The 27,417-nt window shown below is 44.4% G+C and overlaps 1 protein-coding gene across 2 annotated transcripts in view; it reads right to left on the bottom strand.

Annotated features, from left to right (window-relative positions):
- CRELD2 (cysteine rich with EGF like domains 2) overlaps window positions 1-27,417 on the bottom strand; it is a 99,798-nt gene that overhangs the window by 41,808 nt on the left and 30,573 nt on the right. Inside the window, exons 4-6 of one of the 2 annotated variants that reach the window (XM_069764970.1) lie at window positions 26,081-26,172; window positions 24,139-24,315; window positions 17,159-17,254 (exon numbers count right to left, since the gene is read on the bottom strand). In XM_069764970.1, the coding sequence (XP_069621071.1) occupies window positions 17,159-17,254; window positions 24,139-24,315; window positions 26,081-26,172 (365 nt within the window). The remainder of the gene's footprint in view (window positions 1-17,158; window positions 17,255-24,138; window positions 24,316-26,080; window positions 26,173-27,417) is intronic. The other variant, XM_069764971.1, reaches the window with a different exon arrangement.

A 27,417-nucleotide genomic window follows, 5' to 3' on the forward strand; every position in this document is an offset into this window, starting at 1 on the left:
TATTACTAATATCGTTCCCCCATACCGCAGACCTAGTATGGGAAGGTTAGTATTACCAATATCGTTCCCCCATACCGCAGACCTAGTATGGGAAGGATAGTATTACTAATAGCGTTCCCCCATACCGCAGACCTAGTATGGGAAGGTTAGTATTACTAATATCGTTCCCCCATACCGCAGACCTAGTATGGGAAGGTTAGTATTACTAATATCTTTCCCCCATACCGCAGACCTAGTATGGGAAGGATAGTATTACTAATAGCGTTCTCCCATACCGCAGACCTAGTATGGGAAGGATAGCATTACTAATAGCGTTCCCCCATACAGCAGACCTAGTATGGGAAGGATAGTATTACTAATAGCGTTCCCCCATACCGCAGACCTAGTATGGGAAGGTTAGTATTACTAATAGCGTTCCCCCATACCGCAGACCTAGTATGGGAAGGTTAGTATTACTAATAGCGTTCTCCCATACCGCAGACCTAGTATCGGAAGGATAGTATTACTAATAGCGTTCCCCCACACAGCAGACCTAGTATGGGAAGGTTAGTATTACTAATAGCGTTCCCCCATACCGCAGACCTAGTATGGGAAGGTTAGTATTACTAATATCGTTCCCCCATACCGCAGACCTAGTATGGGAAGGTTAGTATTACTAATATCTTTCCCCCATACCGCAGACCTAGTATGGGAAGGATAGTATTACTAATGGCGTTCTCCCATACCGCAGACCTAGTATGGGAAGGATAGTATTACTAATAGCGTTCCCCCATACAGCAGACCTAGTATGGGAAGGATAGTATTACTAATAGCGTTCTCCCATACCGCAGACCTAGTATGGGAAGGATAGTATTACTAATAGCGTTCCCCCATACCGCAGACCTAGTATCGGAAGGATAGTATTACTAATAGCGTTCCCCCACACAGCAGACCTAGTATGGGAAGGTTAGTATTACTAATATCGTTCCCCCATACCGCAGACCTAGTATGGGAAGGTTAGTATTACTAATAGCGTTCCCCCATACCGCAGACCTAGTATGGGAAGGTTAATATTACTAATATCGTTCCCCCATACCGCAGACCTAGTATGGGAAGGTTAGTATTACTAATATCGTTCCCCCATACCGCAGACCTAGTATGGGAAGGTTAGTATTACCAATATCGTTCCCCCATACCGCAGACCTAGTATGGGAAGGTTAGTATTACCAATATCGTTCCCCCATACCGCAGACCTAGTATGGGAAGGTTAGTATTACTAATAGCGTTCCCCCATACCGCAGACCTAGTATGGGAAGGTTAGTATTACTAATAGCGTTCCCCCATACCGCAGACCTAGTATGGGAAGGTTAGTATTACTAATAGCGTTCCCCCATACCGCAGACCTAGTATGGGAAGGATAGTATTACCAATATCGTTCCCCCATACCGCAGACCTAGTATGGGAAGGTTAGTATTACTAATAGCGTTCCCCCATACCGCAGACCTAGTATGGGAAGGTTAGTATTACTAATAGCGTTCCCCCATACCGCAGACCTAGTATGGGAAGGTTAGTATTACTAATATCGTTCCCCCATACCGCAGACCTAGTATGGGAAGGTTAGTATTACTAATATCTTTCCCCCATACCGCAGACCTAGTATGGGAAGGTTAGGATTACTAATAGCGTTCCCCCATACAGCAGACCTAGTATGGGAAGGATAGTATTACTAATAGCGTTCCCCCATACAGCAGACCTAGTATGGGAAGGATAGTATTACTAATAGCGTTCCCCCATACCGCAGACCTAGTATGGGAAGGTTAGTATTACTAATAGCGTTCTCCCATACCGCAGACCTAGTATGGGAAGGTTAGTATTACTAATATCGTTCCCCCATACCGCAGACCTAGTATGGGAAGGTTAGTATTACTAATATCTTTCCCCCATACCGCAGACCTAGTATGGGAAGGATAGTATTACTAATAGCGTTCTCCCATACCGCAGACCTAGTATGGGAAGGATAGTATTACTAATAGCGTTCTCCCATACCGCAGACCTAGTATGGGAAGGTTAGTATTACTAATAGCGTTCCCCCATACAGCAGACCTAGTATGGGAAGGATAGTATTACTAATATCGTTCCCCCATACAGCAGACCTAGTATGGGAAGGATAGTATTACTAATAGCGTTCCCCCATACAGCAGACCTAGTATGGGAAGGATAGTATTACTAATAGCGTTCCCCCATACAGCAGACCTAGTATGGGAAGGATAGTATTACTAATAGCGTTCCCCCATACAGCAGACCTAGTATGGGAAGGTTAGTATTACTAATAGCGTTCCCCCATACCGCAGACCTAGTATGGGAAGGTTAATATTACTAATATCGTTCCCCCATACCGCAGACCTAGTATGGGAAGGTTAGTATTACTAATATCGTTCCCCCATACCGCAGACCTAGTATGGGAAGGTTAGTATTACTAATAGCGTTCCCCCATACCGCAGACCTAGTATGGGAAGGTTAGTATTACCAATATCGTTCCCCCATACCGCAGACCTAGTATGGGAAGGTTAGTATTACTAATAGCGTTCCCCCATACCGCAGACCTAGTATGGGAAGGTTAGTATTACTAATAGCGTTCTCCCATACCACAGACCTAGTATGGGAAGGTTAGTATTACTAATAGCGTTCCCCCATACCGCAGACCTAGTATGGGAAGGTTAGTATTACTAATATCTTTCCCCCATACCGCAGACCTAGTATGGGAAGGTTAGTATTACTAATAGCGTTCCCCCACACAGCAGACCTAGTATGGGAAGGATAGTATTACTAATAGCGTTCCCCCACACAGCAGACCTAGTATGGGAAGGTTAGTATTACTAATAGCGTTCCCCCATACCGCAGACCTAGTATGGGAAGGTTAGTATTACTAATATCTTTCCCCCATACCGCAGACCTAGTATGGGAAGGTTAGTATTACTAATATCGTTCCCCCATACCGCAGACCTAGTATGGGAAGGATAGTATTACTAATAGCGTTCCCCCATACCGCAGACCTAGTATGGGAAGGTTAGTATTACTAATATCGTTCCTCCATACTGCAGGCCTAGTATGGGAAGGTTAGTATTACTAATATCGTTCCCCCATACAGCAGACCTAGTATGGGAAGGTTAGTATTACTAATAGCATTCCCCCATACCGCAGACCTAGTATGGGAAGGTTAGTATTACTAATATCGTTCCCCCATACCGCAGACCTAGTATGGGAAGGTTAGTATTACTAATAGCATTCCCCCATACCGCAGACCTAGTATGGGAAGGTTAGTATTACTAATATCGTTCCCCCATACCGCAGACCTAGTATGGGAAGGTTAATATTACTAATATCGTTCCCCCATACCGCAGACCTAGTATGGGAAGGTTAGTATTACTAATAGCGTTCCCCCATACCGCAGACCTAGTATGGGAAGGTTAGTATTACTAATAGCGTTCCCCCATACCGCAGACCTAGTATGGGAAGGTTAGTATTACTAATAGCGTTCCCCCATACCGCAGACCTAGTATGGGAAGGATAGTATTACCAATATCGTTCCCCCATACCGCAGACCTAGTATGGGAAGGTTAGTATTACTAATAGCGTTCCCCCATACCGCAGACCTAGTATGGGAAGGTTAGTATTACTAATAGCGTTCCCCCATACCGCAGACCTAGTATGGGAAGGTTAGTATTACTAATATCGTTCCCCCATACCGCAGACCTAGTATGGGAAGGTTAGTATTACTAATATCTTTCCCCCATACCGCAGACCTAGTATGGGAAGGTTAGGATTACTAATAGCGTTCCCCCATACAGCAGACCTAGTATGGGAAGGATAGTATTACTAATAGCGTTCCCCCATACCGCAGACCTAGTATGGGAAGGTTAGTATTACTAATATCGTTCCCCCATACAGCAGACCTAGTATGGGAAGGTTAGTATTACTAATATCGTTCCCCCATACCGCAGACCTAGTATGGGAAGGTTAGTATTACTAATATCTTTCCCCCATACCGCAGACCTAGTATGGGAAGGTTAGGATTACTAATAGCGTTCCCCCATACAGCAGACCTAGTATGGGAAGGATAGTATTACTAATAGCGTTCCCCCATACCGCAGACCTAGTATGGGAAGGTTAGTATTACTAATAGCGTTCTCCCATACCGCAGACCTAGTATGGGAAGGTTAGTATTACTAATATCGTTCCCCCATACCGCAGACCTAGTATGGGAAGGTTAGTATTACTAATATCTTTCCCCCATACCGCAGACCTAGTATGGGAAGGATAGTATTACTAATAGCGTTCTCCCATACCGCAGACCTAGTATGGGAAGGATAGTATTACTAATAGCGTTCTCCCATACCGCAGACCTAGTATGGGAAGGTTAGTATTACTAATATCTTTCCCCCATACCGCAGACCTAGTATGGGAAGGATAGTATTACTAATATCGTTCCCCCATACAGCAGACCTAGTATGGGAAGGATAGTATTACTAATAGCGTTCCCCCATACAGCAGACCTAGTATGGGAAGGATAGTATTACTAATAGCGTTCCCCCATACAGCAGACCTAGTATGGGAAGGTTAGTATTACTAATAGCGTTCCCCCATACAGCAGACCTAGTATGGGAAGGTTAGTATTACTAATAGCGTTCCCCCATACCGCAGACCTAGTATGGGAAGGTTAATATTACTAATATCGTTCCCCCATACCGCAGACCTAGTATGGGAAGGTTAGTATTACTAATATCGTTCCCCCATACCGCAGACCTAGTATGGGAAGGTTAGTATTACTAATAGCGTTCCCCCATACCGCAGACCTAGTATGGGAAGGTTAGTATTACCAATATCGTTCCCCCATACCGCAGACCTAGTATGGGAAGGTTAGTATTACTAATAGCGTTCCCCCATACCGCAGACCTAGTATGGGAAGGTTAGTATTACTAATAGCGTTCCCCCATACCGCAGACCTAGTATGGGAAGGTTAGTATTACTAATATCTTTCCCCCATACCGCAGACCTAGTATGGGAAGGTTAGTATTACTAATAGCGTTCTCCCATACAGCAGACCTAGTATGGGAAGGTTAGTATTACTAATAGCGTTCCCCCATACAGCAGACCTAGTATGGGAAGGTTAGTATTACTAATAGCGTTCCCCCACACAGCAGACCTAGTATGGGAAGGATAGTATTACTAATAGCGTTCCCCCACACAGCAGACCTAGTATGGGAAGGTTAGTATTACTAATAGCGTTCCCCCATACCGCAGACCTAGTATGGGAAGGTTAGTATTACTAATATCTTTCCCCCATACCGCAGACCTAGTATGGGAAGGTTAGTATTACTAATATCGTTCCCCCATACCGCAGACCTAGTATGGGAAGGTTAGTATTACTAATATCGTTCCCCCATACCGCAGACCTAGTATGGGAAGGTTAGTATTACTAATATCTTTCCCCCATACCGCAGACCTAGTATGGGAAGGATAGTATTACTAATAGCGTTCTCCCATACCGCAGACCTAGTATGGGAAGGATAGTATTACTAATAGCGTTCTCCCATACCGCAGACCTAGTATGGGAAGGTTAGTATTACTAATATCTTTCCCCCATACCGCAGACCTAGTATGGGAAGGATAGTATTACTAATATCGTTCCCCCATACAGCAGACCTAGTATGGGAAGGATAGTATTACTAATAGCGTTCCCCCATACAGCAGACCTAGTATGGGAAGGTTAGTATTACTAATAGCGTTCCCCCATACCGCAGACCTAGTATGGGAAGGATAGTATTACTAATAGCGTTCCCCCATACAGCAGACCTAGTATGGGAAGGATAGTATTACTAATAGCGTTCCCCCATACAGCAGACCTAGTATGGGAAGGATAGTATTACTAATAGCGTTCCCCCATACAGCAGACCTAGTATGGGAAGGTTAGTATTACTAATAGCGTTCCCCCATACCGCAGACCTAGTATGGGAAGGTTAATATTACTAATATCGTTCCCCCATACCGCAGACCTAGTATGGGAAGGTTAGTATTACTAATATCGTTCCCCCATACCGCAGACCTAGTATGGGAAGGTTAGTATTACCAATATCGTTCCCCCATACCGCAGACCTAGTATGGGAAGGTTAGTATTACTAATAGCGTTCCCCCATACCGCAGACCTAGTATGGGAAGGTTAGTATTACTAATAGCGTTCCCCCATACCGCAGACCTAGTATGGGAAGGTTAGTATTACTAATATCTTTCCCCCATACCGCAGACCTAGTATGGGAAGGTTAGTATTACTAATAGCGTTCCCCCACACAGCAGACCTAGTATGGGAAGGATAGTATTACTAATAGCGTTCCCCCACACAGCAGACCTAGTATGGGAAGGTTAGTATTACTAATAGCGTTCCCCCATACCGCAGACCTAGTATGGGAAGGTTAGTATTACTAATATCTTTCCCCCATACCGCAGACCTAGTATGGGAAGGTTAGTATTACTAATATCGTTCCCCCATACCGCAGGCCTAGTATGGGAAGGTTAGTATTACTAATATCTTTCCCCCATACCGCAGACCTAGTATGGGAAGGTTAGTATTACTAATAGCGTTCCCCCATACAGCAGACCTAGTATGGGAAGGTTAGTATTACTAATAGCGTTCCCCCATACCGCAGACCTAGTATGGGAAGGATAGTATTACTAATAGCGTTCCCCCATACAGCAGACCTAGTACGGGAAGGATAGTATTACTAATAGCATTCTCCCATACAGCAGACCTAGTATGGGAAGGATAGTATTACTAATAGCGTTCCCCCATACAGCAGACCTAGTATGGGAAGGTTAGTATTACTAATAGCGTTCCCCCATACCGCAGACCTAGTATGGGAAGGTTAGTATTACTAATATCGTTCCCCCATACAGCAGACCTAGTATGGGAAGGATAGTATTACTAATAGCGTTCTCCCATACCACAGACCTAGTATGGGAAGGTTAGTATTACTAATAGCGTTCTCCCATACCGCAGACCTAGTATGGGAAGGTTAGTATTACTAATAGCGTTCCCCCATACCGCAGACCTAGTATGGGAAGGTTAGTATTACTAATATCGTTCCCCCATACAGCAGACCTAGTATGGGAAGGATAGTATTACTAATAGCGTTCCCCCATACAGCAGACCTAGTATGGGAAGGATAGTATTACTAATAGCGTTCCCCCATACAGCAGACCTAGTATGGGAAGGTTAGTATTACTAATAGCGTTCCCCCATACCGCAGACCTAGTATGGGAAGGTTAGTATTACCAATATCGTTCCCCCATACCGCAGACCTAGTATGGGAAGGTTAGTATTACTAATAGCGTTCCCCCATACCGCAGACCTAGTATGGGAAGGTTAGTATTACTAATAGCGTTCCCCCATACCGCAGACCTAGTATGGGAAGGTTAGTATTACTAATATCGTTCCCCCATACCGCAGACCTAGTATGGGAAGGTTAGTATTACTAATATCTTTCCCCCATACCGCAGACCTAGTATGGGAAGGTTAGTATTACTAATAGCGTTCCCCCATACAGCAGACCTAGTATGGGAAGGATAGTATTACTAATATCGTTCCCCCATACCGCAGACCTAGTATGGGAAGGTTAGTATTACTAATATCTTTCCCCCATACCGCAGACCTAGTATGGGAAGGTTAGTATTACTAATAGCGTTCCCCCATACCGCAGACCTAGTATCGGAAGGATAGTATTACTAATATCGTTCCCCCATACAGCAGACCTAGTATGGGAAGGATAGTATTACTAATAGCGTTCCCCCATACAGCAGACCTAGTATGGGAAGGATAGTATTACTAATAGCGTTCCCCCATACCGCAGACCTAGTATGGGAAGGTTAGTATTACCAATATCGTTCCCCCATACCGCAGACCTAGTATGGGAAGGTTAGTATTACTAATAGCGTTCCCCCATACCGCAGACCTAGTATGGGAAGGTTAGTATTACTAATAGCGTTCCCCCATACCGCAGACCTAGTATGGGAAGGTTAGTATTACTAATATCGTTCCCCCATACCGCAGACCTAGTATGGGAAGGTTAGTATTACTAATATCTTTCCCCCATACCGCAGACCTAGTATGGGAAGGATAGTATTACTAATAGCGTTCTCCCATACCGCAGACCTAGTATGGGAAGGTTAGTATTACTAATAGCGTTCCCCCATACCGCAGACCTAGTATGGGAAGGTTAGTATTACTAATAGCGTTCCCCCATACCGCAGACCTAGTATGGGAAGGTTAGTATTACTAATATCTTTCCCCCATACCGCAGACCTAGTATGGGAAGGATAGTATTACTAATGGCGTTCTCCCATACCGCAGACCTAGTATGGGAAGGATAGTATTACTAATAGCGTTCCCCCATACAGCAGACCTAGTATGGGAAGGATAGTATTACTAATAGCGTTCTCCCATACCGCAGACCTAGTATGGGAAGGATAGTATTACTAATAGCGTTCCCCCATACCGCAGACCTAGTATCGGAAGGATAGTATTACTAATAGCGTTCCCCCACACAGCAGACCTAGTATGGGAAGGATAGTATTACTAATAGCATTCTCCCATACCGCAGACCTAGTATGGGAAGGATAGTATTACTAATAGCGTTCCCCCATACCGCAGACCTAGTATGGGAAGGTTAATATTACTAATATCGTTCCCCCATAACGCAGACCTAGTATGGGAAGGTTAGTATTACTAATATCGTTCCCCCATACCGCAGACCTAGTATGGGAAGGTTAGTATTACTAATAGCGTTCCCCCATACCGCAGACCTAGTATGGGAAGGTTAATATTACTAATATCGTTCCCCCATACCGCAGACCTAGTATGGGAAGGTTAGTATTACTAATATCGTTCCCCCATACCGCAGACCTAGTATGGGAAGGTTAGTATTACCAATATCGTTCCCCCATACCGCAGACCTAGTATGGGAAGGTTAGTATTACTAATAGCGTTCCCCCATACCGCAGACCTAGTATGGGAAGGTTAGTATTACTAATAGCGTTCCCCCATACCGCAGACCTAGTATGGGAAGGTTAGTATTACTAATAGCGTTCCCCCATACCGCAGACCTAGTATGGGAAGGATAGTATTACCAATATCGTTCCCCCATACCGCAGACCTAGTATGGGAAGGTTAGTATTACTAATAGCGTTCCCCCATACCGCAGACCTAGTATGGGAAGGTTAGTATTACTAATAGCGTTCCCCCATACCGCAGACCTAGTATGGGAAGGTTAGTATTACTAATATCGTTCCCCCATACCGCAGACCTAGTATGGGAAGGTTAGTATTACTAATATCTTTCCCCCATACCGCAGACCTAGTATGGGAAGGTTAGGATTACTAATAGCGTTCCCCCATACAGCAGACCTAGTATGGGAAGGATAGTATTACTAATAGCGTTCCCCCATACCGCAGACCTAGTATGGGAAGGTTAGTATTACTAATATCGTTCCCCCATACAGCAGACCTAGTATGGGAAGGTTAGTATTACTAATATCGTTCCCCCATACCGCAGACCTAGTATGGGAAGGTTAGTATTACTAATATCTTTCCCCCATACCGCAGACCTAGTATGGGAAGGTTAGGATTACTAATAGCGTTCCCCCATACAGCAGACCTAGTATGGGAAGGATAGTATTACTAATAGCGTTCCCCCATACCGCAGACCTAGTATGGGAAGGTTAGTATTACTAATAGCGTTCTCCCATACCGCAGACCTAGTATGGGAAGGTTAGTATTACTAATATCGTTCCCCCATACCGCAGACCTAGTATGGGAAGGTTAGTATTACTAATATCTTTCCCCCATACCGCAGACCTAGTATGGGAAGGATAGTATTACTAATAGCGTTCTCCCATACCGCAGACCTAGTATGGGAAGGATAGTATTACTAATAGCGTTCTCCCATACCGCAGACCTAGTATGGGAAGGTTAGTATTACTAATATCTTTCCCCCATACCGCAGACCTAGTATGGGAAGGATAGTATTACTAATATCGTTCCCCCATACAGCAGACCTAGTATGGGAAGGATAGTATTACTAATAGCGTTCCCCCATACAGCAGACCTAGTATGGGAAGGATAGTATTACTAATAGCGTTCCCCCATACAGCAGACCTAGTATGGGAAGGATAGTATTACTAATAGCGTTCCCCCATACAGCAGACCTAGTATGGGAAGGATAGTATTACTAATAGCGTTCCCCCATACAGCAGACCTAGTATGGGAAGGTTAGTATTACTAATAGCGTTCCCCCATACCGCAGACCTAGTATGGGAAGGTTAATATTACTAATATCGTTCCCCCATACCGCAGACCTAGTATGGGAAGGTTAGTATTACTAATATCGTTCCCCCATACCGCAGACCTAGTATGGGAAGGTTAGTATTACTAATAGCGTTCCCCCATACCGCAGACCTAGTATGGGAAGGTTAGTATTACCAATATCGTTCCCCCATACCGCAGACCTAGTATGGGAAGGTTAGTATTACTAATAGCGTTCCCCCATACCGCAGACCTAGTATGGGAAGGTTAGTATTACTAATAGCGTTCCCCCATACCGCAGACCTAGTATGGGAAGGTTAGTATTACTAATATCTTTCCCCCATACCGCAGACCTAGTATGGGAAGGTTAGTATTACTAATAGCGTTCCCCCACACAGCAGACCTAGTATGGGAAGGATAGTATTACTAATAGCGTTCCCCCACACAGCAGACCTAGTATGGGAAGGTTAGTATTACTAATAGCGTTCCCCCATACCGCAGACCTAGTATGGGAAGGTTAGTATTACTAATATCTTTCCCCCATACCGCAGACCTAGTATGGGAAGGTTAGTATTACTAATATCGTTCCCCCATACCGCAGACCTAGTATGGGAAGGTTAGTATTACTAATATCTTTCCCCCATACCGCAGACCTAGTATGGGAAGGTTAGTATTACTAATAGCGTTCCCCCATACAGCAGACCTAGTATGGGAAGGTTAGTATTACTAATAGCGTTCCCCCATACCGCAGACCTAGTATGGGAAGGATAGTATTACTAATAGCGTTCCCCCATACAGCAGACCTAGTACGGGAAGGATAGTATTACTAATAGCATTCTCCCATACAGCAGACCTAGTATGGGAAGGATAGTATTACTAATAGCGTTCCCCCATACAGCAGACCTAGTATGGGAAGGTTAGTATTACTAATAGCGTTCCCCCATACCGCAGACCTAGTATGGGAAGGTTAGTATTACTAATAGCGTTCCCCCATACAGCAGACCTAGTATGGGAAGGATAGTATTACTAATAGCGTTCTCCCATACCGCAGACCTAGTATGGGAAGGATAGTATTACTAATAGCGTTCCCCCATACAGCAGACCTAGTATGGGAAGGATAGTATTACTAATAGCGTTCTCCCATACCACAGACCTAGTATGGGAAGGTTAGTATTACTAATAGCGTTCTCCCATACCGCAGACCTAGTATGGGAAGGTTAGTATTACTAATAGCGTTCCCCCATACCGCAGACCTAGTATGGGAAGGTTAGTATTACTAATATCGTTCCCCCATACAGCAGACCTAGTATGGGAAGGATAGTATTACTAATAGCGTTCCCCCATACAGCAGACCTAGTATGGGAAGGATAGTATTACTAATAGCGTTCCCCCATACAGCAGACCTAGTATGGGAAGGTTAGTATTACTAATAGCGTTCCCCCATACCGCAGACCTAGTATGGGAAGGTTAGTATTACCAATATCGTTCCCCCATACCGCAGACCTAGTATGGGAAGGTTAGTATTACTAATAGCGTTCCCCCATACCGCAGACCTAGTATGGGAAGGTTAGTATTACTAATATCGTTCCCCCATACCGCAGACCTAGTATGGGAAGGTTAGTATTACTAATATCTTTCCCCCATACCGCAGACCTAGTATGGGAAGGTTAGTATTACTAATAGCGTTCCCCCATACAGCAGACCTAGTATGGGAAGGATAGTATTACTAATATCGTTCCCCCATACCGCAGACCTAGTATGGGAAGGTTAGTATTACTAATATCTTTCCCCCATACCGCAGACCTAGTATGGGAAGGTTAGTATTACTAATAGCGTTCCCCCATACCGCAGACCTAGTATCGGAAGGATAGTATTACTAATATCGTTCCCCCATACAGCAGACCTAGTATGGGAAGGATAGTATTACTAATAGCGTTCCCCCATACCGCAGACCTAGTATGGGAAGGTTAGTATTACTAATAGCGTTCCCCCATACCGCAGACCTAGTATGGGAAGGATAGTATTACTAATAGCGTTCCCCCACACAGCAGACCTAGTATGGGAAGGATAGTATTACTAATATCGTTCCCCCATACCGCAGACCTAGTATGGGAAGGTTAGTATTACTAATAGCGTTCCCCCATACCGCAGACCTAGTATCGGAAGGATAGTATTACTAATAGCGTTCTCCCACACCGCAGACCTAGTATGGGAAGGATAGTATTACTAATAGCGTTCCCCCATACAGCAGACCTAGTATGGGAAGGATAGTATTACTAATAGCGTTCCCCCATACAGCAGACCTAGTATCGGAAGGATAGTATTACTAATAGCGTTCCCCCACACAGCAGACCTAGTATGGGAAGGATAGTATTACTAATAGCGTTCCCCCATACAGCAGACCTAGTATGGGAAGGATAGTATTACTAATAGCGTTCCCCCACACCGCAGACCTAGTATGGGAAGGTTAGTATTACTAATAGCGTTCCCCCATACTGCAGACCTAGTATGGGAAGGTTAGTATTACTAATAGCGTTCCCCCATACCGCAGACCTAGTATGGGAAGGTTAGTATTACTAATAGCGTTCTCCCATACCGCAGACCTAGTATGGGAAGGTTAGTATTACTAATAGCGTTCCCCCATACCGCAGACCTAGTATGGGAAGGATAGTATTACTAATAGCGTTCTCCCATACCGCAAACCTAGTATGGGAAGGATAGTATTACTAATAGCGTTCCCCCATACAGCAGACCTAGTATGGGAAGGTTAGTATTACTAATAGCGTTCTCCCATACCGCAGACCTAGTATGGGAAGGATAGTATTACTAATAGCGTTCCCCCATACCGCAGACCTAGTATGGGAAGGATAGTATTACTAATAGCGTTCCCCCATACTGCAGACCTAGTATGGGAAGATTAGTATTACTAATAGCGTTCCCCCACACCGCAGACCTAGTATGGGAAGGTTACTATTACTAATAACCCTCCCCCATGCCAGAGACTAGTATGGGAAGGTTACGGTAGTATTCCCTCATACAATCATATCATATTCATGATAATATCACAGATGGTTATCACTTTACAGACCCCAATTTAGACCCCTATGGCAATGAGCATCACTCCAACTTTAAGAGGAGGTTGTGGTGCGAAGGGCTGAATTCACTTTTTGATTATAAACAGCATAATGAGTAGGGGCACACATCATCTCCTGACAACAAGCAGATCTAGCAGCATAATATGGAGTGCGATATATGCCCACCCTCCTCATACAGCTTGCAATCAAGAGCCCCTCCTAAGTTATAATTGGGAGTGATGCTCGTTGCCTTTAGCACCTAAAATCAGGTCTACCAAGTGATAACAGCAAAGATGGTGGCCATCCAAAATATCATGGCAATGGTCACTGTACAGGGGAAGGCTATTAGTAATACTTACCAGCCTTAGCAGATGTGCCCTCCTGGCTCTGCAGCTGCTCCCATGACGATACCCACTTTACTGCTGTACACCTCCACCCCCAGCATTAAGGTACCGTCACACTAGACGATATCGCTAGCGATCCGTGACGTTGCAGCGTCCTCGCTAGCGATATCGTCCAGTGTGACAGGCAGCAGCGATCAGGCCCCTGCTGGGAGATCGCTGGTCGGGGAAGAAAGTCCAGAACTTTATTTCGTCGCTGGACTCCCCGTAGACATCGCTGAATCGGCGTGTGTGACACCGATTCAGCGATGTCTTTGCTGGTAACCAGGGTAAACATCGGGTAACTAAGCGCAGGGCCGCGCTTAGTAACCCGATGTTTACCCTGGTTACCATCCTAAAAGTAAAAAAACAAACACTACATACTTACCTACCGCTGTCTGTCCTCCAGCGCTGTGCTCTGCACTCCTCCTGCTCTGGCTGTGAGCGTCGGTCAGCCGGAAAGCAGAGCGGTGACGTCACCGCTCTGCTTTCTGGCTGCCCGGCGCTCACAGCCAGACCAGAGAAGCAGAGCGCCGAGGACAGACAGCGGAAGGTAAGTATGTAGCGTTTGTTTTTTTACTTTTTAGGATGGTAACCAGGGTAAACATCGGGTTACTAAGCACGGCCCTGCGCTTAGTTACCCGATGTTTACCCTGGTTACCGGGGACCTCGGGATCGTTGGTCGCTGGAGAGCTGTCTGTGTGACAGCTCTCCAGCGACCAAACAGCGACGCTGCAGCGATCCGGATCGTTGTCGGTATCGCTGCAGCGTCGCTATGTGTGACGGTACCTTTAGGTTTCTCCTGAGAAGGTCGCCTAATCATGGCTCTCACAATAGGAGCTGGAAGCTAGATCAAGTCCCCTGTTTGTTCTGCGTTTACACTGCTATCACTGTATTTACATATGGCGATAAGGGTACCGTCACACAGTGCAATTTTCATCGCTACGACGGTACGATCCGTGACGCTCCAGCATCGTAACAATATCGCTCCAGCGTCGTAGACTGCTGTCACACTTTGCAATCTACGACGCTGGAGCGATAATTTCATGACGTATGTGCGATGTAGAAGCCGTTAGTTACTATGCGCACATCGTATACGATATATGTTACACCATGCGATCATGCCGCCACAGCGGGACACTAGACGACGAAAGAAAGTTTCAAACGATCTGCTACGACGTACGATTCTCAGCGGGGTCCCTGATCGCAGGAGCGTGTCAGACACTGCGATCTCGTAACTATATCGCTCGAACGTCACGAATCGTGCCGTCGTAGCGATCAAAATTGCACTGTGTGACGGTACCCTTATCGCCATATGTAAATACAGTGATAGCAGTGTAAACGCAGAACAAACAACTGGTAGCTGATTGTATTACAGCAGATCTAAACTACATCATTGCTGCCCACCAGAACTGTCACTCAGGCCATGTGCACACGTTCAGGATTTTTCGCGTTTTTTTTCCGCGTTTTTTCGCTATAAAAACGTGAAAAAAACGCTAACATATGCCTCCTATTATTTGCAGGGTATTCCGCATATTTTGTGCAAATGTTGCATTTTTTTCCGCAAAAAAAAAAATCGCATCGCGGAAAAAAAAGCAACATGTTCATTAAATATGCGGAATGGCGGGGATTCCGCACACCTAGGAGTACATTGATCTGCATACTTTCCGCATGGGGCTATGCACACCATGCGGGAAGTAAGCAGATTATGTGCAGTTGGTACCCAGGGTGGAGGAGAGGAGACTCTCCTCCACGGACTGGGCACCATATAATTGGTAAAAAAAAAAAAAGAATTAAAATAAAAAAATAGTGATATACTCACCCTCTGATGGCCCCAGGAGTGTTCCCGCCGGTTCCGTTCCTTTAGATGGTCTGTGTGAAGGACCTGCGATGACGTCGCGGTCTTGTGATTGGTCGCGTGACCGCTCATGTGACCGCTCACGCGACCAATCACAAGCCGCGACGTCATCAAAGGTCCTTCACACACAAACCATCTATAGGAACGGACGCCGCCGAGGAGATCGGCTGTCTGCAGGTAAGTATAACCATTTTTTTTATTATTTTTAAACATTCTATCTTTTACTATTGATGCTGCATAGGCAGCATCTATAGTAAAAAGTTGGTCACACTTGTCAAACACTGTTTGACAAGTGTGACCAACCTGTCAGTCAGTTTTCCAAGCGATGCTACAGATCGCTTGGAAAACTTTAGCATTCTGCAAGCTAATTACGCTTGCAGAATGCTAAAAAAAAAAAAAAAAACACACGAAAAAAAACGGAAAAAAAAACGCAAAAAAAAATGCGGATTTCTTGCAGAAAATTTCCGGTTTTCTTCAGGAAATTTCTGCAAGAAATCCGGACGTGTGCACATACCCTCAATGTGGAGTGCCCACCCAGCCAGAAACCAGGAAGTGAGCGAGACTGGAAAGCAGTGTGCTGCTCAATAGAGAACCTGAAAATAACCCCTTAAAGGGATCCTGTCAGCAGGATTGTGCACAGTAACCTACACAGAGTGTCCGGTCGGCGCTGTTATACTGATTACAATGATACCTTGGTTGATGAAATCTATCTTGTGGTTGTTTCTAAATCTTTATTTTCCGTTTTGAGTTAATGAGATGCTCATGCCCCGGGGTGGGGTTGGTGTATGCGGTGCTCTGATTAGGTATTCATAATGCAGACTGCCCCCTAGTTTGCATAATGAATACCAGCACCTACTGAATAATAAAAAAAAAAAAAAAAACCCTTCTGCAGGCAGGTGCCGTCCGTGGCCCCTGCGCAGCAGCATAATCGCATGGTTACTGCGCACTAAATCCCATTTGCAGATTTACTTGAGCGACGGAAAAAAAAAGTCATTTTTAAAATGGCGCCTGGCTCACCTGTGCAGTAGCAGCTATCGGTTTGTATAGAGATCCGATAGCTCAGTGACCTGTCAGCAGTCCGCATTATCAATATATAATCAGAGCACCACAAACACCAGCCCCGCCTTAGGGCACGAGAATCTCATATTAACACAAAATGGAAAATAAAGATTAAGAAACAACCACAAGATGGATTTCATCAACCAAGGTATCATTTTATTCAGTGTAACAGCGCCGACCTGACACTGTGTGTAGGTTACTGTGCACAATCCTGCTGACAGGTTCCCTTTAAGTAGAGAGCTGGGGGAGGCTAATCAGCCAAGCAGTGGAAAAGCTGGGCTACAGCTCTATACTATGGTGTGAGATGGCCCATGGTACAGTACAGTGATAGCATAGACTTCTTCCATTATGCTACTTGGGAGAACTGCCAATAGTAAATGAACCTTGAGATAAATCATCTATGTCAAGATCCTATGCATGTAACAATGTCAAACTGCATAGTACAAAGTAACACTAACCTGCACAACCTTCATCTTCTCTGGCCCATCCTTCCTTACATACTATACAGCCATTACTAGATGGACCATAACATGTTTTACACGATTCATGGCATACTATATAAAAGAAAGAAAAAAATTACACACTGAATAGAGCTAAAAACAACAATATGAAGAATTATAAATACTCATCAAGTGATGACCATAAGGTGATATATAGCTTAGTTCTGGAGTGAATGGCAGACCATTCGGAGGATAGATGTATACAGAGAAGAGAAAAACCAAACTAAAAGGTACAATACAGAAGTAATAACCAATATGTGGATAGAGTATCAAAGATATTTATTGAGGACAAACAAGGAAGTAAAAAATAATGACAGGATGCAAACAAACAGTGTTTATCTGCCCATGATACAAACAATGACCACAAAAAAATAGAATAAAATATTGACATTAATGACTACTTAGTAGAAATCAATCCCAGGATGAAGGGTAAATGTACATTACATCAATAAATACTAAATACATATCCATCAATACTGCCCATAGTGTGCAAAAATATGGTACAAAGACTCCCGATGAGAATATATCTATTTTGGGATGTATGAAATAAATGTCAATGTGGCAAATCGCCACAGATGTATCAAATAGAAGGAGCCTTAACCTTTTCACGACATGCGCCGTACTATTACTGCGCATGCCGTGTCACCCCCTTTGATGTGGGCTCCGGCGGTGAGCCCACATCAAAGTCGCGACATGTCAGCTGTTTTGTACAGCTGACATGTGCGCGCAATAGCGGCGGGTGAAATCGCTATTCACCCGCCGCTATTAACCTGTTAAATGCCGCTGTCAAAACGCAGACAGCGGCATTTAACCGGCGCTTCCGGCCGGGCGGCCGGAAATTATGTCATTGCCGACCCCCGTCACATGATCGGGGGTCGGCGATGCATCAGGAAGGTAACCATAGAGGTCCTTGAGACCTCTATGGTTACTGATGCAGGCCTGCTGTGAGCGCCCCCCTGTGGTCGGCGCTCACAGCACACCTGCATTTCAGCTACATAGCAGCGATCTGATGATCGCTGTTATGTAGCAGAGCTGATCAGGCAATGCCAGCTTCTAGCCTCCCATGGAGGCTATTGAAGCATGGCACAAGTAAAAAAAAATGTTTTTAAAAATATGAAAAAAAATATAAAAGTTTAAATCACCCCCCTTTCGCCCCATCCTAAATAAAACAATTAAAAAAACAAAAAAAAAACCTACACGTATTTGGTATCGCCGCGTTCAGAATCGCCTGATCAATTAAAAAAAAGCATTAATCTGATCGCTAAACAGCGTAGCGAGAAAAAAATCCGAAACGCCAGAATTACATTTTTTTGGTCGCCGCGACATTGCATTAAAATGCAATAACGGGCGATCAAAAGAACATATCTGCACCGAAATGGTATCATTAACCCCTTAGTGACGGAGCCAAATTTTTGAAATCTGACCAGTGTTACTTTATGTGGTAATAACTCTGGAATGCTTCAACAAAGCCCAGTGATTTTGAGATTGTTTTTTCGTGACACATTATACTTTATGATAATGGTAAATTTAGGTTGATATTTTTTATAAATAAACATAAAGCATATCAGAAATTTGAAAAAAAAATGTTAAAAAATTTGCAATTTTAAAACTTTGAATGATTATCCCTTTAATCCCGATAGTCATACCACAGCAAAACATTAATAAATAACATTTCCCACATGTCGGCTTTACATCAGCACCATTTGCAAAATGTTATTTTATTTTGTTAGCATTTTAGGAGGATTAAAAATGTATCAACAATTTAAATTTTTTTCAAGGAAATTTACAAAATGTATTTTTTTAGGGACCTATCCATGTTTGAAGTGAATTTGGGGGTCCTATATATAGAGAAATCCCCACAAGTGATACAATTTTAAAAACAGCACCCCCTGACATATTGAAAACTGCAGTCAGGTCATTTGTTAACCCTTCGGGTGATTTTCAGGAATTAATGCAAAGTGGCATGAGAAAAATGAAAATGTGTATTTTTATCACCTAAATGTCACTAACTTCTGAACAGGTTACTACAGCCGACAGACTCTGTTTTCCATGACAAACATCAGGACCACAAAATCATGATCTGAGACCACCAAATGGGATAAAGAGAAAGCCCCCACAGTCTGTTAACCGTTTATAATGATGTAGTCACTATTGACAGCAGCATCTAAGGGGTTAAATAGATTTGGACGGTGCAAACACTGATCATGGCTGATGCAGCAAGTTGTCAGCTATAGTGGACAGCTGACAGCTACTGGATTGTCACCTGTATGGGGATATAAGTCTCTTATATCTCAGGTCAGTTAAAAGGCGTATTGGCGGTCACTAAGGGGTTAAAAAAGTCAGCTCGGCACGCAAAAAATAAGCCCTCAACCGACCCCAGATCACGAAAAATGGAGACACTTCGGGTATCGGAAAATGGCACACTTTTTTTTTTTTTTTTTTTTTTTTAAAGCAAAGTTTTGAATTTTTTTTTCACCACTTGGATAAAAAATAACCTAGACATGTTAGATGTCTATGAACTCGTAATGACCTAGAGAATCACAATGGCAGGTCCGTTTTAGCATTTAATGAACCTAGCAAAAAAGCCAAATAAAAAACAAGTGTGGGATTGCACTTTTTTTGCAATTTCACCGCACTTGGAATTTTTTTCCCGTTTTCTAGTAAAAGACATGGTAAAACCAATGGTGTCGTTCAAAAGTACAACTCGTCCCGCAAAAAATAAGCCATCACATGACCATATTCAGGGAAAAATAAAAAAGGTATGGCTCTGGGAAGGAGGGAAGTGAAAAATGAAAACGCAAAAACGAAAAAGGGCCGCGACTTGAAGGGGTTAAAACGCTCATAATGTCATACATATAAAGTAGGCCAGTGCAAATAAAGTGCATGTGCTCAGAATTTCTGGGAAACACCAGGACGTAAACCTTTTCCAGACCATGGCATAGATGGCATTGGTTACTGGCTTTCTGCTTTTTTGGAGGGTTTGGATTACTTTATCTGAGAGTCCCCTGGCCCTTAAGATTTTGGCCTCAGTAACCATGCCGCTAGGTTCAGCTTGTGTAGGTCCGGATGTAGTAGGGGACCTTGGTGAAGGGGTCGACTTTCTGGAGGTAGAGGCCAGGGACCTTCTAAGGCCATGTCCAGCAGGGCACTGTACCAGCTCTTCCCGGGCCATAGTGGTGTGATTAGGATTGTGGTAACTCTGTCTTTTCTGTAGCATCTTCGCCAGCATGCGGATGGGTGGAAAAGCATATGCGAGGTTGAACCTCCAAGCTATTCCTTGCGCCCCATCCGAGTGATAGAGGGAGAAGAATTTCTCCGTCTTTGCATTTTGTCCGTTGGCAAACAGGTCCACTTCTGGGGTTCCCCACCTTGAGGTTAGGGACATGAACACGGTTTGGTCCAGACACCACTCCCTTAGATGTATGTCTTTCCGGCTGAGATAGTCTGCCTGAGTATTGTATATTCCTCTGAGATGTACCACTGTGACTGACAGAAAGTTCTTTTCTGCCCAGAAAAAGATTCTTGCTGCTATCTCCTTTAGACCGGCATACTTCGTTCCTCCCTGGTGTCGCAGGTAGGCCACTGTGGTCATGTTGTCTGAGTAAATTCAAATGTGGCGATTTTGGATCAACGCAGAAGATGCTTTTAGAGCTTTTTCTACGGCCTTTAATTCCCTTAGGTTCGAGGAACTGCTGCTGATGTCTGATGCCCACCGTCCCTGAAAGTGGCAACTGTCTACCACTGCGCCCCAGCCCCGTTTGCTGGCATCTGAACGCAGTGTCTTCAGGGGAAGCTGGTGCCAGGTGACCCCCTTTTGAAGATTTTGGTAATCCAACCACCACTTCAGAGCCGATTTTACGTGGCCGGGGAGAAAAATCCTTTGAGTCAAATGGGACCTGTCGCTTCCTGGAATGTAGGAGCACGAAGAGTTCGCGTGTGAGCCTGAGCCCAGGAAACTGCTTGGATGCATGCGGTCAGGGAACCTAGAGCAGACATTGACTCCTTGAGGGTCGGTGATCGCTGGTCTCTGAATCTGGTTATTTTCTGTACGAGGTCGATCTGACGATCTCTGGGTAGAAACAATGTTCTTTTTTTTGAGTACAGAATAACCCCCAGAAACGTTCTCCTTGTGGAGGGACAGATTTCTGATTTTTCTAGATTCGGGATCCAGCCCAGGGATTTTAATATCTTCAGGGTCTTTGTCACGTCCGTCTCCAGATGGGGGATAGACGGTGCCATGATGAGAAGTCTAAATATGGGACTATGCATATTCCCTGATAACGGATGAAGACCATTACTTTTGTAAAAACCTGTGCAGCTGAAGAGATGCCGAAGGGTAGGACGTTAAATTGGAAATGTTTGATTTGCCGCCACTGAGAGACTGCGAATCTGAGGAATTTCCTGTGTTCTGGGTGGATTGGCACATGGTAGTACGCATCCCTCAGATCCACTGTCGCCATTACCAAATTCTGCCCGATGAGGGGAATTATTGACCTGATTGATTCCATTTTGAATCTCCTGTAGGAACAGATTCGTTCAATGGTTTCAGGTTTATAATGATCCTGCTTTTCCCCGAAGGTTTTGTTACCAGAAAGACGTGAATAATGGCCACGTCCTTCCTCCAGTTTTGGCACCTGCGAGATCACATTTGATTGGAGCAGACTTCGTAGATCTCTTAATAAGGAGTTTTGGAGGTGTGGGGTTTGTAGGGAGGTTATTTTCAAGTATTGTGGGGGAGGTCTCTTGAATTCTATTTTTAGTCCATCTCGTATGGTACGAAGGACCCATTGATTTGCGGAGATGGACTGCCACTGGGTGAAAGAGTGAGAGTCAACCCACAACCGGAGCAGCGTCATTGTTTATCTGGGGTCTGTTGAGTCTGGGGGACAAGGATGTTCCAGCCCTTGCCTCCTTTGGGGTAACTCCATCTCCCTGTTTTGCCTTTTCCCCTATAATCTCTTTGTGAAGATGGGTCACGGGAGGGACGAAAAAAACGTTTCCTAGGGTTTCCTTGTTCAGGGAGCGATTTCTTTTTATCGGCTGCCTTATCCAGGATATCATCCAGAATGGGACCAAATACATGATGGCCCTGGAAGGGGATGCTGCATAACTTGGAGATGAAGTCACCGCCCCAGGATTTTAACCAGAGTGCTCTCCTGGATGAGTTGGAGAGGACGGCAGCTTTTGCGGCTACACGGACGGACTCAGCAGAGGCATCAGCTAGGATTTCCTGTTGCTTTTTGCAGCAGGGGTAGGGAGTCTAGGATCTCCTCCGTTGGGGTGCCCTGTGCCAAATGATCCTCAAGCTTGCGTAACCAGATGAACAAGGATCTAGCCACGCACGTGGAGGCTATGTTGGTCTTTAATAAATTTGTGGAGGTGTCCCAGGACTTTCTTAGCAAGCTCTCTATCTTTCGATCCATTGGATCTTTGAGCTGGGAAGAGTCCTCAAAGGGAAGGGCCGTTTTCTTAGTTACCCTGGACACCTGTATATCAACTTTCGGGGTTTCCCATAAGGAGTTATCTCCGTCCAAGGGAAAATGGTTTTTCAGTTCTGAGGGGATGTTAAGACTTTTTTCAAGGAGACTCCATTCATGAAGAATTAGATACTTAATATTTTTATGTACAGGAAATCCCTTTTGATCTTTGGGCTTTAACCCTTGAAACATCTCGTCCTGTATAGTAAGCTTAATTTCCTCATCCTCCACCCCCATGGTGCCTCTTACTATACTAATTAGGTCACACATATCCTCAGAATTAAAGTAATATTTTTTGTTCTCTGATTTAGGGGTGGGGGCGGAAGTGGAACCCTCATTCTCCCAAACGTCCTCCGAACCAGAGTATTCAATCTCCCCTGAGTCTGAGTCAGACTCTACTGGGGCCTTTTTCCTCTTTTTGGGAGGAGGTGGATGAGGTACCGGGGTCTGGGAGAGGTTAGCCATGGAAGACTGGACCTCCTGCTTAATGAGGGATTTTATGCTATCCAGAAGAGAAGGCTGCTCAGCGCGTAGGACCTCATCTGTACAGGACTGGCAGAGCTTTTTCCCATATGTAGATGGGAGTTTGGTTGCACACACTTTGCATTTGCGGCTTGTCTTTCTAGGGTCAGAGTCCTTTTCTCCCTAAAAAGAGAGAAAAAGGTTTGCTTAAGCTGCTTGAAGGAATGTGAATGTGAATGTGAATGTGTGTGTGTGTGTGTGTGTGTGTGTGTGTGTGTGTGTGTATATATCACTTCTGTCTTTCTGTCTGTCCTTCTTTCCGTCACAGATATTCATTGGTCGCGGCCTCTGTCTGTCATGGAATCCAAGTCGCTGATTGGTCTCGCCAGCTGCCTGTCATGGCTGCCGCGACCAAGCCCCGGTAATGCTGCCCCGGACGATGCAGCACAAACCGCCGGCCGGCACGCGCTTCACCGTAGAACGCACAGGAACAGACCGAAAGTGACGCGCGCAGGAAGAGACGCGCCACTCCGAGACGCACGCCCTCACCCAGCGTGCCGCAGTGCGGACAGCCCGGGATGCAGCAGGAGGAAGCCGGGGGGCTACAGGAGGCCCCGGCATGCACGTCACAGCCCCGCTTTATCCCCAGAGGAGGCTCAGGAGAGGCGGGAGAGTTCCGAGTCCTGCCAAGCAAGGAGACGGGAGCAGCACCAGAGGAGGAGAGGAAAGCCCCCTGACCTCAGTTGCCCGGCTTGTAAAGGTAACGTGGAGCTCTGACCGCCGGCCACGGCAGCCCCTTCAGATCCTCTTCATGCCCCATAGGGGACAGGAAAACACTGGTGGTTGCAGGAAGGGGAGGGGTATTTAAACTCTGTGTTCCTGTCCCGTATTAGGGCGGGGAAGGCAACCTCCGAAGTGGCTGTCGTGGAAGGTGACTAGAGAAATAATGATAATAAATCAGCAGAAACAAATGTGACTCAAAATAGAAATAGCAATTACCAGAACAAGTACAGTGGGTGTCATTTTTCTCTAAACTGAAGTATCCATCTGCACATTCAAGGCAAAATGTCCCAGTATACTCCACATTACAGCGACATGATCCATCTCCACTTCTGGTGCCGTCACCACTACAAAGTCCATTACCATGACAAGGTCGCTCTGAGCCACCTAAACAACCTGGAAAAAATGAGAGCAAATCATAATCTTTGTTAGTGTGAGAAGACGAGCAGACTGGAGTTTAATCAATGTATATGAAGGCTTGGAGCAGCTCGATTTTCAATATGGATATGTGTACAGAAAATCCAAAGCAGAATACAGTTCTGAAGTTACTTGACCAACAGCTTATTCCACCGATCCTCACATACATGTGCACACTCAGCCAAGCGTCCACTCAATAGTAAGAAGGGAGTAAAGAACTGTTGCCGCCGCACACCACTGGTGATACCTCCATATATGTAACATATGACAATTCTTTTACAAAACATCCTATTTTGGAGGAAAGTCAGGTAACCCACATCCACAAAAGATGGCAAGGCATGCCCATTACACAATCAAGCCATTCTTAAAGTACACAACAGGTATTCACCACAAGCACCTGGTTTCACATGACATGGTTATGCCGTGAGCACTGCAGTCAGTCAATCAGTTGCTAATGGACAGCAGTTCTCATATTTCCTTTGGACTGAGTTTCATCCGGAAAAAGATCTGGAGCAAAGAAACCCACTAGCGATTGCAGATTGGCTGCAGTGCTCATTTGGCATAACAATATCACGCAAGCCACAGGCAGAACCAGCGCCAACATTGCTATAGCAGCACTGGTGTGGGAGGGAAGTATCTGTTACAATTTTATGCTAGGGAATTTAGTATTTAGATGGGGTTGTCCGACCTAAAGCTACAAGTCTGCAGTCAGTGAATCTTCACATTGTGAGCAATGTGTACTGTAGGAATCTCTGATGCCATGAGGAGTGGCTGGCGCGTGATCGGAAGTATGTGATTTGCATACATGCATTCATGTTCACCTAGATAGGCATGGCTTTGCTCAATGCACCTGCAGTGAGCGAGGCCGGACCAGTCTACTAGCAGTATGGCAGGAAGTATGCAAGTCACATACTTGAAGTCATATGACCGCCTGCTACCGGCACCACAACGCACGCAATGTGAGGATTTACAAGTCTGCAGTCACATGCAGTGACTGTACGCTGGTAGCTTAATGCCAAAAAACCCTTTTCTAAGAAAGGGTTTAATCAAGTTTTAAATACACTTTGTGGTCAAATGTCTCAAAATCACTACTCTCCAAACAGGTCTTGCTCACAAAATGTTTATCATAAGCCTAAAGTCAAAAGACAGGAGAGAAATCAGTCCTGTAGCTGTTTGTAACAATGTAAGCAGTTCTTTGTGCACCAAACAGAGCTGTTAACAGACCAAGATGAGCCTTCATCACATGAATGTAAGCAATGTTTTAATGGGTTGTTTCCATCTCCAAGATCCTATCCCAAAATGTAGCACGTGTAATAATAATATTAGCAAGTACTTCCAGTTAGAAATGTAGTATAGCTCTTCTGATTTGCTATGTTGCTTGCCCCATGTGCAGAGCATTGTAGTAGCTTAGGTATCCATGGTTACGACCACTTATAGTGACACTTAGTTAGTGGTTGTAACTACATGGGGTAAGCGACACTGCCAGTCAGAAGAACTATACATTTCTAATCGGAGGCATTTGCTAATATTAATTATTATTATTATTATTCCTACAACATATTGGGATAGAATCTTGGAGATGGGAATACGCCTTTAATTCACCAACAGGAATTAAACCCATTGACTGTAGTGAGGAATTACAACACAGATAATAAAAAATATCTAATGTTCCTTAATCCACCAATTACACCTCATGTAGAAATAAAAGTATATAAAATGTCCATTTTAATTTATGGTTCTTTACCTAAGCAGTCGGGTCCATATGTCCCTGGAGGGCAGCACACTTTAATAGTTTCTATGCAAAACCATTTTAGTAAATCTGGATACTTCTTCCTCCTGTCAAGTAACAAAACACCAAATACTAATTATAACGTAAAGAAATGCGTTTTCACATAATTTAGGTTTACCACTTAACTACAGGAAAGATGAGAAATGTCTGGTAGTTGAGGACTCCACTGTTGTTCTTCCTCACTGCACAGCTGTAGTGGGGCCCCAGAGTTCAAATAATCACTTTTACCTCTGTACTAATACTAAAAGGAAAAAGAACGACTGGAAATATCTAAATGATTTTCATGGTTAGCATTTCTACCTGTGATATTCTATGGGGTCATTGACATGTTCGTGGTCTTTTGTGGACCGTGCGGTCCTTGGAAAATCATGGAGACATGCAGGATCAAAATCAGCATTGCAAGTCTATGTGTCCGTGAAAAAAGTACTGCACTCTGATTTTCACAGTGTCAGAATGGAGAAGGTGAAGAAACTTGTTTTTTCTCCGTGTATGAGAAAAACTGATGAAACTTGAACTAGACTGATCAAAAAAAAAATTTGGTTTGGTTTCTTATAAGTGTAAAAATCAAACGTCTGAATGAGGCAGGGACAGTGCTGGGGCAGGAAAACTAGGCACATGCTTAGGGCCCCCACTCACAAATGGGGCTCCCTGCTTCTGCAGACCCTTTATGAAGTGCACAGCATTACTTACAGTGAACAGTGTGGTAAATTCTCTCTAGTGTCACTGCACAGGTATCTCCCTCTGCCCCAGTGTCTGCAGTCCTGACTGTGTCCTCTCCTACTCATCATGGCTGACCCTAAATCACTGTAATGGGATCTGCACAAGTGAAGCAGCAGGATCTGGTAAAGTATAACTATATATGTATCTGGGTGTATACATACACAAAAACACACACTGTATATGTGTATATTATGTGTTATAGTGTGGGTGTGTGATTATATATACAGGGTGGGCCATTTATATGGATACACCTAAATAAAATGGGAATGGTTGGTGATAACTAACTGTTTGTGGAACTTTAGTATATGGGGGGGGGGGGGGGACTTTTCAAGATGGGTTGTGACCATTGCGGCCATTTTGAAGTCAGCCATTTAGGATCCAACTTTATTTTTTCCAATGGGAAGAGGGTCATCACAATGGGCAGCACTTTGAACACATTTGTAAATAACTCACGAAAGAATAAAGTTACGTTAAAACCAAACACACCATTGTTTTTCTTGTAAAATTCTCAATAAGTTTGATGTGTCACATGACCCTCTTCCCATTGGAAAAAATAAAGTTGGATCCAAAAT

This window comes from Ranitomeya imitator, chromosome 4 (assembly GCF_032444005.1).
Source record: "Ranitomeya imitator isolate aRanImi1 chromosome 4, aRanImi1.pri, whole genome shotgun sequence".
NCBI lineage: Eukaryota > Metazoa > Chordata > Amphibia > Anura > Dendrobatidae > Ranitomeya > Ranitomeya imitator.